Source organism: Halyomorpha halys, unplaced genomic scaffold, assembly GCF_000696795.3.
Source record: "Halyomorpha halys isolate HHAL.00 unplaced genomic scaffold, Hhal_1.1 Scaffold2106.1, whole genome shotgun sequence".
NCBI lineage: Eukaryota > Metazoa > Arthropoda > Insecta > Hemiptera > Pentatomidae > Halyomorpha > Halyomorpha halys.
The window spans coordinates 86,868-100,916 of record NW_027112143.1 but is presented as its reverse complement, the minus strand read 5'-3'; the positions used below and the strand labels follow the sequence as shown (position 1 = coordinate 100,916).

Sequence of the window (14,049 nt, the reverse complement as noted above, 5' to 3'; positions counted from 1 at the left end):
GAAGTAAAAAGGGTGTAATAACCTAGATGTTGATCGCCCTGAATAAAAATCTAATCTTTAAAATCAACCAATATCAAAATCAAAGTATTTATTTAACGGATGAACATACGCCCTTATCTTTATCGAATACTAAGTATATAGAAGGCACGTTATTTGGTCAAATTTTGAAGTGAACGGTAACAAGAGCAACTCGAAATAATCCAGTGATTCTAAAAATTTCAGTTAACAGTGAATGTTAGACACTGAATTTTACGATCGTTTCTTATATTGGTACTCGTTTAAATTAAATGGTTAAAATAGATTTGTGTGATATAAACTCTATAAAACTATACTTTTTCCAAAGTGGCAGCCCAAAAAAAAAAAAAATTTATTCCATAAGATGACAATGACAGTTTTGGGCCAACTAAAAAAAAATAATGCTGTATAACTTTAAAACTCGTTTATACGATAACAGTTTCCTTTTTGGCAGTACTATCACGAATATATGACCTGTTGATAATCGATTGGCCATTATAGTTACCTCACTCCCTCTCCCCCCAATAAAACAAAAAACTTTGAACAGAACCATTTTCAAATTCAGAAGTAATTAAACGTTCAAATATATGAGAATGATATATTCTCACACAATACAGTTCATTCTCAAGGACTATAGGTACAATGAGCAGTTAACCTAACAGTAGTTTCATACCAGCTACTTGCACTGTCAACTGTCATGCAGAACATAGTAAGACAGTACTGTCAGACAGTTGGAGTAATGTCTGTATACTTGTTACCGTGTAAACCTTTTTTTCCCTACAAATGCTGCTCCGCACTACATATGGGCACCTCTCTTACCATCTTATTATATTGTTAACATCAGTATCAATTGTCCGACTTGTTGAATATCCACAAATCGTTTTAGGTGTTTTGACGGTACACGACCATGGCTAAAGGGGAGGGAAAGGGATTGTGTAACTAGAAAATAGATTATAAGTATTGCATAAAAAAATAAGCCTTCCACAGAGGTACCTTTATAATCCAAACATGGGGAGAAATAACAAATGAATAACATAAACATTTTCCAAAAGAAGATACAAAGGGGTAAACAGAAAAATATATATATACATAACAGAATTTTAATTTCAAATTGTAATTTGCATGAATCCGACACGGCATAAATATCAATCTTTAGCAACCGTCGAGTTTTATTACTGCAATTTGAAATCCTATCCGTGGCTAAATCGAAGAAATAAAAGCTCATTCTTGTTTCATTAAGTTGTAAACTTGCCATAAAGAAAAAAATAAATAAGTCTGGCCCCCGGGTCTATAAAGACAAGACGTGCGTAGTGCTGCGACCTCAAGGTTACTGCTAAAATGGTTATTATTTATGAGTACCCTTGACCCTACAAAGTTCTCTGAGTACAATCAATAATTTACGATGATGTGGATTCTTAACGTGGAAATAGTTAACTCAAACTTGGCTGAATTCTCAACACAATATTAAAATATTGTTATAGAACAATCAAAAACAATACAGGTAAGTCCTATAAAGATAACTAATCACATGGAATAGAATAATTTTATGTAATTAAATTTACCATCTTTAATATGATGCTATTAACATTAATAAGTGAAAAAATGATTCCATGGTCCAGTTAAAACTTACTTCCTCTACTCAGATGTTAGTTTTCTTATAGTATACCTTCTCACAGAAATAATTATTTGAAAATGGATTAAACTTCAGATTTCTGATGTAAGAATAATGGTTTTGCCATCAACTTCTTCGAGGATACTTATATTTTATAAGTTGAGGATTTTCCAAAAACAAAATTATTGTTTCATAGTAAGGACTTATATGTCAACAAAAAAAACAGTGGTGTGTACAAAAACTGAAAGATAGGTAATAGAAATTAATAAAACATCAGAGGTGAGAAATCGGATTAAAGAATGTTGGTTTTAAAGGTATATTTTTAACTGTTTCTCCACTTACCGCATCACATTAGTGTCTTGACTTAATTTAATGTAATAGTTGCATCATGATAAGATAGTTGACCGTGGATAATATATATGAGGAGAAGGTGGTTGGGGTTGCGGCCAGTAAATAAGACAAAGAAATTGAACTTATTTAATAGTGCCAACGTTTGGGCCAGAGTTTCCAGCCTTCATCAGGGATACAAGTAGAAAATCGGGAGATTCCCGATAAGAATAATCTAAATACTAAACAAATTTAAAATCATAAGAAAATTCTAAGATCACTTAGATTTCCGATCTTCTACTAGTAGCCCTGATGAAGGTTAGAAACTTTGACCGAAACGTTGGTATTATTAAATAAGTTCATTCAACTTATTTTTGTTATTTACTGTCCGCATCTACTCCTCATACAATAGTTGCATGTTCCAATCCCCTGTATATTTTTTTTTAATTTGCAAAAACTAACAAATCCGTATTTCAGTCAACTTACTACACCTCCGGGAGTACCTCGAAGATAGCAAAAACTAAGTGATGATTACTTTTAGGTTAGGTATAGTGTTAGTCCGATACAAAATGAAGGCGAGATCTATTACTTCGTTATCAATTGGAAATTATCCAAAATTAAATCAAAGAAATTATGAATTGATGCTATTCAGGTATCCTTAAAATTCAGATATGCAGTAAAAGCAGTTTTTCTAGGAAAATGCAATTACGAGAACAGAAAGAAGAAAAAGAAACTTTCAGTTTCTGTCATTTAAGAATATACAATTAAATAAAATGTAGTTGGAACAAGTTCTTAAACTACTGATGAAACCGCATCTGCTTGCAATTATTGAAATTGGTCTGCAGAACCGTAGAAAAATAGCAACCATATAAATGGTATAGAAAAATTACAATAAATTAATTAGATTACTTTTATGGCAATGAACTATAAGGCTATTCAATTTTAAAGTTTAGCTTTGGAGCTCTACCAATGGGTAGATTCTCTCTCCACTTGTCTGTATCATGTCATTGTATATAACTTACATCACATTTACTTATTGTGTATAACTCACATCACATTTACTTATTCTGTATAACTCACATCACATTTATTTATTGTATATAACTCACATCACATTTACTTATTGCATATAATCACATCACATTTACTTATTGTATATATTTAATACTGTTGTAAATATAAATAACTAAATCATAAAATACATAACTAGTGGAACTTCCTAATTCATTTTTAGTTTTAATTCTAAAACATTACTTAGATATCAGCGCCGTATTTTTTTTTAAATCTACCTTTTATATATTTATAAAACTGTTTTAATAAAATTTTATTTTTAATGTTTTACTTTTTTTGAGGCGTTTCGGCCCATTAATTATTTTTAAAATTAAACATGTTTTCATCATAGTCTCTAAAGCGTTGAATGGAATATAGTCCGGGTGCGGTGAAAAAAAACTCAAATAGTAAATAATTATACTATTTTGATTGAGCCAACGTTTCGCCCCACGTTGCAGGGCTTCGTCAGGGCTGTTTTGACGGGAGCCAAAGACAGAGTGAGATGTGACTCTAAAGCGTTATATTTGTATAAGATTTAATACAACAAAATAACAACGAAAAAAAATCACTAATTTGTTTTATCTCTGGAACAATAAAGGTCTAAAAATACATAACAAAAAGAATAGAAAAATAACTTTATTCTAGGACAATGTTCCTTAGGAATAATAAATATGAACAGAAATGGAAAACTGAGGAATGATGAATATATCCACTCATAAATAAATGCTAAGAAAAAAAGAAAAGATCGTGAGAGAATTTAATCATGAAGAAAAACATCTATATACAAAAGATGAAATATATTTAGAATATTTTAATAGGAAATAAAAATTCTATTCTTATTTAGTGAAAAATGATAAACAAATAATAATAATAATAAAATAAAACATTTGAATTAAACTTTAAATTAATTTTTGCAGCCTACTTGATAAAACAAACAATAAACTATGGCAGAAGTGAGACATAATTTTCATAGTGGCCTAAGTAATGAACCCATTGATTTTATAAAATTAAAGGTTGCAGCGCCTTATTGTATTGAGAAAAGGAATTGAAACCAGGGTGTTTTAAAAGTGCCTAGGAAGGTGCATGCCGCATTTTAATAGGGAGGGAATTCCAGAAAATGGTGGATCCGGTGATGAAGCAGTATGGAAATGAGGCCGATGGTAGGAGAATACGTGTCAGAAGGTCGAGATCTTGTGCTAAAGGAGTGGACAGAGGACATGAAAAATAACATTACCACAATGACTTTAAAAAAAAAAAAAGTTTAGTTGATATTCTTCCAATTTTTCCTAATAATTCATTGCGCTTAGCAAATAAAAAATACTTGATAATCAATAATAAATAAACTTTAAGCTAACTTTTGTATGTCGTCCCCATAAACAGAAATGGATATTTATTAATTAATTTATATTAGATATTAATAGTTTATAATAATAATAATAATAAGCAGATGTTAATAGTTTATAATAATTATCGCTATTTTGAGTTGTAATATAATTTTTAAATAGTGGCTTAAGAAGGGTCTCTTTTCGACCCTCATTCAAAAGAAAAACTCCCTTCTTGCTGTCCGGCATGACCCAGACCTGAGAGATTTCTAGAATAGTAAGTTTGAGACACATGATGCTGATATTGCAGTGGGAAGTTTTTCTTTTGAAATAAACACATTTTGTAGGAAATAATACCAATATTAATTCCTTATAGAATGATTATCTTCGAAAAATACTAGTTTTTAAGTTATTGGCAACAAACTGAAAACATTTTCATTTAGTGTAGGGAGCAGAAAATACTGAAATTCAAATTCAACATCCGAACAGAAAACATGTAGAATCGTTGAGAAAAACTTTTATATTTCTTTTTCCTAAAATAGAATCGTCTATGCATGAATCGGTTTCTACCCTCTCTAATGGAGTCGCCGACTCCCCGAAAATAAAATGTAAGATGCCCATTTTACAGAAAATTTTGTCTAATTTGATTTGATTTTATTCAGACTATACTCTTCGAAATATCGTTATTTTTCAAGTTACTAGCGAAAAATAGGCAAAAAAATTATAACTAATAATAGGATTATGTGAATTTTCGTCTATAATAAAGTATACTTTTTAGGGTAGTTATTTCGTCTTTCTTTGTATCCTTTAGATTCAGCTTAAAAAAAAAAACATGAAACATAGTTTACTATACTAGTTTAATATGGTTTACTTGTACTAAAGCTAACATTTCATTAAAACCCAATCCACCATAAAATGTTTATGGATTTTTATATTTTTTTCTTAAATTTAGTTTGGATTTTGATATATATTTTTTTCGTTAGTTATGAGATTGAAGAATCTCATAATTAAAGAAATGTTTTTGCAAATATCATCAACAGATTAATTTTTTTTTATATATCAATTTTGTTTTTACCTGTGCTATAAAAGAGTCTATTGCCTAAGATATGATCAATTTAAAAAGAAGTTTCAATGAAAGTGTTAAAAGAATTAATTATAAAAACGAATCCTAATCGGAGAAAAAATCACAGCTTACTGTATAAGTAAAGATATATGTATCTTAAGTTTGGCGGTAAGTGTGTGAGTTTGGTGGATTCTTAAGTTCACTGAAACCAGTTCAGTCAAAAACATTAAAAATAATTCATCTTGTGAAATATCTGCACCTAATACTAAATATTAAATGATTTTCAATAAATAAATAAACTTTATATCTATAATAGGATATATTTAAAAAGGAGCTTCAACAAATACGTTAAAATAATTAATTTTAAAAAAGGTTGAAAAATTCATAGCCTATAGAATCTCCATGAAAATGGTATCTTGATTTAACTGCGATTAAGGTGAATTCTTCATCGCACAATTTCATAATAAGCAATGATATCTTATTAAACTCACTTAAAAACCAGTTATAATTATTCCATTCCTGTACTACGAAATATACTCTATACTAAATTAACTAATAGCTATAAAATATTATAGCTAATACTAAATATTAAATGGTCTTTAGTAAAGAAAATGATTTTTAATGTATAAAATTACTTATTTCAAAAGATATTACAATAAATACAAGAAAACGATAATAGGAATTTAGATTGATTAGGTTTTAAATTCATAGTTTACAGCTCTCTTAACATGTATAAATTCTACTTATTTTGATAATAGACACCGAATTGAAGTATTTTTGAAAAATTTAAATCTTTGAGATAAAAAAGTCTCAAAAAATGATATGGCAAGGTAAGTTAAAGAAGCAATCATTTGAAAAGAGATTGATAAATTAAAAAAAAAAATTACAAATAAAATATAAATAGTCATGCATTCATGCATTATTTGAAGTACATTACTCACATAAGAAGATTCCTGTAAAGCGTTCATTGTTGATAGCCACAATCACCTAATTTCCAAATGTATTATTAATAAACATATTAATCTCGATATTCGCCAGCATGCTATAATGTAAGATTCTTAAGTATGTATGAATGGCTGTGCGTGAAGATGAGTAAACATAAATGATGTCAATCAATTATAAACATATTCAGAACCACGAAAAAACATAACTGTACACATTTTTAATAACACAAACAAACATTTACAACACATATTTTAAATAATAACGGAACTGGATGAACCCGAAACGAACTGTGACAAGTAAACCGACCAACTGATTTTATGGAAGACGGAAGCTATTCTGCAGACTGAAAACATTGTTTAAGGTAATTAGATTGGCGGGCTGGCAGTGATGAGGATATTTTATTTAATATTATTAAAATGGTAATATTTAATATTCTGCTTTTCGTTTCGAATTATTTGCTTAATATATCGAATTTTGGAAAATATTAATTTCATCAATTTAATATCTATTGTCTAATATGAAAAAAAGAATCGATTAGTCAATTCGATTTTTTTTATTCAAATATTTATATTTAATATGTAACATATTAAATAATTTTCCTATATTTTAGTATAGACAAATATTGTTAATATATAACTGCAAGTATGGTATATATAAATACCCAGTCCACCAATCTAATTACCTTAAACAATGTTTTCAGTTCGCACAATAGCTTCTTTCTTCCTTCAAAACGTTTCAAATCATAGATTATGATATTATAAAAAATCATTAATGCTTTTGAGCTATTGAATGATATAATTCAAAAATATTATTTTTATTCTATTCTAATTTACTCATTAATATTTACATCTTTATTAAAAATACATACAACAAGTAAATTTGATATTATTTATACAATGATATGATACAGGTATGTGGAGAATCTACCCATTGATAACACCCTTATAACATTTCTAGAGGAGTAGATCTGGAGGCCATTTTCTTTTCAGATGCCTAGGAGGATTATCAAGTAATGAAGAAGAAGCCAGGCTAGAATCAAGTGCGTTTGGGTGGTTAGCAAGTTTATCACAGAAGTATTGGTATCTGACTCTGGCCACATCGGCAAAATAATTCAGAAATATAAAATATTAAATAAACAAATGTGAAATCTGTACATTTTTATAACGTACATAAAGGAAGTTTTAGTAGGCAATTTCAGTAATTATGGGGAGGAGAGGAGAGAAATGTATAACAATAACCAAAATTATTATTCATTTCCACTAGCCTCACCTTCCAATCTTAACCCATTATCAAGAAATGATTTTTTAAAGTTATTTTAAAGAAAATCACGTTTTACCCTTATAAATCTAAATTTCTATTTTTAATTGATGTTTTCAAAACGTTTTTCACAATGTTTGGAGTCTGCGATAATTTATTATAATGTTCACATGTTCTAATTTTTTCCACATACCGTAAACTTTGATCTTGTAATAACCATATGGAATATACTAACATTTATTAATGCATTGTTTCAATAAATAAAAACTAAATAAAGTTCTCTATTCCACTTGAAGCTGGTCTCTAACGTGCATTAACTATCGACAATGGTAAAACATTTTTACCAAGAGACAGGTGAAATATGAATTGGTATTTGATGCTAAGATTTAACTTCAATCAGAAATTAATTCACAGCTTCGAGGAAGAAAGTGAGTTACCATATTAACAGTGAATCAGATAACCACACCATTGTTTTAATAATTAAACAGTGTTGTTATTTCTCAAATCTTCTTTGTGTCTACCTTCCTCCCCATAAATTTCTATGCGCAACTGAGGGCAAAAACTCCTCTACCACATCTGTTCTTGGGTAAGAATCTATGGCGCATCCCTACAGGTTGTAATACAAATTCTGAAAAAATCTAAGGCGCAGCCTTAGGACTCGTTTCCCAACCAGCAAGGACCTAAGATGAATACACTCAGGTTGTGATTACCTAGGGAACATATCCTACTGAATGTGATTATCCATCCCACAAGGCTTTGAGACGGATACCTTTGGAACCCGCTGATCGTGTGTGGTCAGTAGGATAACTCTCTGTCAATTCACCTCCTGTCCAGTTATTCTGTCTAACCTTCACTTGAATACTATCCAAGGCCTTCCGAACTTAGTACACTACATCGCTTAAATTGATGCCTGAAAAACCTGCTACCTCGACAAAAGTTTTCGATTTAATTAGATAGTAAGAAAATTTGAAAAATTTAATATTTAAAATTTGCAAGTTCAACAATATTCTAATCAGGTACTTTGAGCTTCATATAGGTCAATCGACGGTAATAGTTTGGCTGGAAACTGTTGTATTTACAGTTTTTACCAAGCCTTGATAAAAATTGTCAGTTTTATTAGTTGCCCTGGATGTTTCGATGTACAAAGTATTGATACTCCTTTTTATTCGAGCTTCAAGTGAAGAATAAGTATAGTTCTAAGTATACTGCATGTAAAGGAGCTCTAAGGCGCAGTAGCATTGTACCTCTATGGCGCTTGATAATTTTTTTTACTGTTTACATACAAGTTGGTAACCGGTATGTAATTGAATTGACTGTCGTTTCCAATTGTTGAACTGCCTGTGAATACTTTAATTATATAATCGTTATTAAATTCCATTGCAAAGTATAAATAGCCAGTGAAGATGGCTATGAACAAATTAATGCATCCAAGAAACCCATATAAAAAGAGACCTGATTTTAAAAAGTTGGCTATTGACTATCCAGACTTTCGGAAATATGCAAAGCAGGTAAATTTCTGTCAGTGTTAATTCATAAATGTGCTTAGATAATAGATAATAATAAAAAACTTAAATATGAGTATTTTTAGGACCTTTCAGGAAAAATAAACTTTAACTTTAAGGACCATGGTGCTGTTTGGGCTCTGACTAAATGCTTATTGCAACGTGATTTTGGACTAAATGTTGAAATTGTTCCTGGTCATTTAGTTCCTACTTTACCTTTGAGGTTGAATTATTTGTTGTGGATTGAAGATTTGCTAGAACTCTATCGACCAAAAAATGTTATTGGAATAGATATTGGTAAATTTTGAATTCTTAATCTTACTAAACCTTGTAATTTTTGAAGTTCCTAATGCTCATATATTTGAAGGTACTGGATCTAATTGCATATATCCCTTATTGGCTGCCAAAAAGTTTAATTGGTCTATGTTGTGTACCGAAATTGATGTAGAAAGTACAAAATGTGCTATTCGCAATGTAGAAAACAATTATTTGATTGACAAAATATCAGGTAATACTTTAATATAGTAATGATGTTATGGTTAATTGTAACTTATGAAAAAATGAAGCTAAGTTAATAAAATTCCATTTCCACTTAGCTGATGTAAGTTGTATAAATAATATCACATCAGTAAAAAAGTATGACAGAACATGTTTACACATTAATACTGAACCTATCTTTGCTAACAGTTCCAACCGGGGACTGAGCCAAAATCATCATTCATTGACAATGTTGGCCTGATGGACATTCAAACCAAACATAAAATATTTTCTATATAATTATTAGGAACCTGATATCTTAACTTGTTTATTATAAATAAATTCTACATTATATAATTTATGCTGATGATGAAAGTCTTTTGCTGTTTAAATTCATATTTTTTCCATACCATAAAACGCATGAACTACTGGAATCTTACATTATAATTATATTAGGCTCTAATCAACTATAATTTGTAAGGGGTTGTTTAGTCTCATTCTAAACTATTAATAAAATTATTTTTAGTTAAAGCAGTTACAGAAGATGTCATTCTTGATGGTGCCATAGATGAAGATACATTTTATGATTTCTGCATGTGTAATCCTCCCTTCTTTGCTGATTCTGAAGAATTATCGATGGAATCAAAATCTAGATCACCCTCAAGGAAGCCACCTAATAATGCTCCATCAGGGGTTCCATCTGAATTGATTACACCTGGTGGAGAATCTGTCTTTATTGCTCGGATTATAGCCGATAGCTGCATTCTACAAGAAAGAGTAAGGTTCGAAATCAATTTTCTGTATATTTCATAAAAATAAAATTCAAACCTCTTTTGCTTTCACTTTCTTGGCCCTTCCACTTTAATATTTTTGGAATAAAGGCTTCTAGTATGTTTACCTCTTAAGTAGTCCAAACAAAGTTTTAAAGTTAAAAATTGTGTTTCTTTCAATTTTCTCTTCACCTCTTTTTTGAGTACTCATGGAATAGACTACAATTATTTTTTCTTTGAATCAATTAATAATCATAGTCACAGTCTTGGAAAACAGATAACATAGATGCTAATAACTCATAACTTTAAATAGACAGTATTATCTGCCTTATGATGACTTATATTTGTTGTGGCATTGGCCTGAATCTAGTTTGGAATAGTTAATAATGCTGATGAATAATCTTCATATTCTTTTATCAGAAGCATCCATAATTCTTGAAGCAATTCATGTGAAGTTGAAAGTCCATTCATTCATCTTCATCATGTATAATATGGATGTTAAGTAGAGTTTACTTATGGACTACAAGGTGGGCACCTTAATTATTGGATGAGAGGATTATCTAGTCATCTGAAAATATTGTTCTAATTTATATACCACTATTAAGTCTAATTTAAATTCCTTAATAAATAAGCTAGTTGAAATCCTAAAATTTAGGAAAATTCTCCAATATTATTTTTAATTTTGATTTCTTCTGTTTGTTTAAAAAACATTATACACACTAAAAATATTAGCCTTGCCTTGAAACTAATTATAATATGTTATTTGTTTTAATAGGATATATACTGTAATGGTTGGAAAAAAATCAACATTGAAACCTCTGAAGGAAATGCTAAGGGAGAATGAAGCTTGTAGCATTGCTACAACAATGTTTTGTCAGGGCCGAACAACAAGATGGGGTCTAGCTTGGACATTCATACCTGGTTTAGATTTAAACCAGGTTGAAAATTCCCAGAAAACAAATAAACAACAGTCATATGTCCCATTTCTGTACAGAATAGAGAAAACAGAGGGAAATACACTCAAGTCAGTTCAACAGAAACTCGTCGGTATATTAAATGATCTGCAGGTAATAACAATTAATGTCATCAAAACATTTTGGCAGTCTTGGTACTGGCCAATAGAAGTCAATCTCTGGAAATTAAATAATCTTATGTTGTTTTGTTTTATTAATAATGATATTTATTTTACAAGAATACAATACCCATTTTATTGTTTTATTTTGAACTTAAAAAAGCATTAGGGCTAAAATAAAAAACTTGAACAAGGTTTTGGGCCACATAATAATTATATACTTTAAATTTTAATCTTTTAAAGTATCAATAACAATAATGTATACGGTAGAGTTGTTTATAAAGGCAAAAGTAATAATATTTCTTTGTATAGGACAAATATTTGTTATAGACAAATAAGGAAAATATATTAATAAAATATTTTTATCATTTATCAATTGATATGAACACTGGAATGATAATCAAATTATATATTTTGTGTGAATATTGTAGTCGACCAGCTGTGTCCACTAACGAACAAGTATTCATCTCTAGTTCTGTTGTAGCCAACCTTATGAGATGAAGTAAAGATATATCAGAAAGTTTGTCTCTATTTGGGTTTTTATAAACTTCATCAACAAAAACACATGTGTATACATTAAAATATAAAATCTCTTTCATAAGGAAAATGTTTCAAAGTACTTTTTTTTTCTAATACACATTTTCAGGCCGCACAAAGATATTGACCCTAACAACAATAAAAGTTCAAACATATTACTATAATTATTTTTGATACTATCGTTTCCACTTTTTTGCTTCTATTGCTTAGTTTAGCATCAGGATATAATTTTGAATTATAGATCATTACAAATAGGATGAAATACTAAACATTTCTCTCACTTACAGTAAACTAAAAACATTCTATTTTTGGCTCTATCTTCTTCATTTTTCACCTCTATTTTGTTTTAGTGACATGATACAATTTTGAATTTTAGCTCATTACATAGAGAAAGTTATGCTGAAAATTGAACCGTTCCCTTAGTTACAGGGTCCAGTTACGATTTTTGGTTTTCATAATGTTTTAATCTAAATGCAAAACACATCGAGGGTTGTCCTCCCTTCCACCCACCATTAGTGTTTCATCGCAATCATTCATAAAATCACTTTACTACCATATCTTTTTTTTTCTGAGTTGTAGAAGACCGGTTAAGAAGTTTCACTTCAATTAAGAAGAACTATGTTATCTAAGAATTGGTAAATTAAGTTTGCACAAATACAGTAATTAAAAAGGGGATCTGACTAACAAACTTTGTTATTCTGAAAAATCAGATACCCAAATGCACTTTCAACACAAACATATTCATAATGAGAGAAGAAGTCACTTTTTCATAATTTTCCTATGCATTTCCTAGCAAAGCCATATTAACCATATTGGTTGCAATAAATTGTAAAAATGGGCATAGACTCAAAATACTCTCTAAAGAAGCTGATGGAACCTGCTTTGGGGTCAATTAGGCATCAACCTGCACAATTTCTGATATTTCATCAAAATCAGATTATTGGTTTTATTAGTTATACCCAAACCCAAATTTGTTCCTTGATGAGGTCTAAAATGTTTAATAATTAATTGAAACTGTTCAATTCTGAGAACATAAATATTTCTATGTGCTGCATGAATTGAAATCTGCCTTTGGTAGTGAGAAGTAAAATGCATTAAAAAATATATATATAAGAAAAATGTTAATTATGTATTATATTTTTAAAATTTTACTTGCAGATCACATTTTAACAAGTAAAGTTAATCTTCTTGTTTATCCAGTTGACAAATTTTATTTTGTATGAATTTTTTTTTTCAGATAGAGACTGATCTGGAAGATTGTGGAAATTCAATTATGATAACTGTAAAAGCTTTTGAAAATACATGGATTAATAGCAGGCGAAAGCGAAGGATGAAGAAAAAAGAAACAGAAACGTCTAATACTGACACCTCATTGAAATCTGAGGAACAAAAAAGTATTGATACCCCTTCTTGTCAATCAGAAGGAAACAATGTGATGGAAGAGGACACAAGCAAGCCCTCAAATGGTAATGAAGACAAGCAGTCGCACCTACCAGAAAACCCTAATCAAGAAAATGATTCCACTCCTAGCATATCTGGTGTAAAGAGGACAAACCCAGAAGAGCCTGATGAACAAATCTCTAAACTTCCAAAATTAGAAGAATACTTAGTTGCATCATTAATGTTAAAAGATGAAAGTGATGAATTTGGTGTTCTAACCTTAGAACTCTATTTTATTGAAGGAACTGGTGGTAGGGAAGGTGCTAACCAGCTACTCACATATCTTAAAAACAGGCTGAAATAATTTTTTTTTAATATTTGACAAAATTTGTTGTGTATATAAAATATTGTAAAATTTTCATTGTTAATTTATGTTTTAAACTAATGTTTTATTGACCATTACTTTTTATTTACCTCTTATTTTAAAAATTTGAACAGGAATAGTATTTTGAATACTTAAAATAGTCGCTTTAGCTGTTTTACTTCATAAGTCCAAAAAATCAGCAATACGATTTTAATACTTTCTAACATGATGTAAAATCAATACATTATTCTAGAGGTATCTTACTTCAACCATCCTTTTGTAGGGTACCTATTTAATATTTTCTAACTTAAAGGATTCTTTCAACATATCATCAGAATGAAGCATTAATTATATTT

At 29.5% G+C, this 14,049-nt stretch overlaps 1 protein-coding gene across 1 annotated transcript; it reads left to right on the top strand.

Moving 5' to 3' along the window:
* The first annotated feature begins 7,809 nt into the window (after positions 1 to 7,809).
* On the top strand, positions 7,810 to 13,785 carry LOC106691140 (U6 small nuclear RNA (adenine-(43)-N(6))-methyltransferase). The gene is made up of 6 exons (XM_014436814.3): positions 7,810 to 9,099; positions 9,180 to 9,390; positions 9,461 to 9,601; positions 10,097 to 10,352; positions 11,116 to 11,407; positions 13,187 to 13,785. Exons 1-6 carry the CDS (start codon positions 8,995 to 8,997, stop codon positions 13,691 to 13,693), a joined length of 1,512 nt encoding a protein of 503 aa, XP_014292300.1. The 5' UTR covers positions 7,810 to 8,994; the 3' UTR covers positions 13,694 to 13,785.
* Positions 13,786 to 14,049: the final 264 nt, after the last annotated feature.

Excerpts from the sequence above, each read along its gene's own strand:
- LOC106691140 (XM_014436814.3), top strand. The coding sequence starts at position 8,995 with ATGGCTATGAACAAATTAATGCATCCAAGAAACCCATATAAAAAGAGA. Across the intron at positions 9,100-9,179 it reads TTCGGAAATATGCAAAGCAG|GACCTTTCAGGAAAAATAAA; the intron begins GTAAATTTCTGT and ends GAGTATTTTTAG. Across the intron at positions 10,353-11,115 it reads ATTCTACAAGAAAGAGTAAG|GATATATACTGTAATGGTTG; the intron begins GTTCGAAATCAA and ends TTGTTTTAATAG.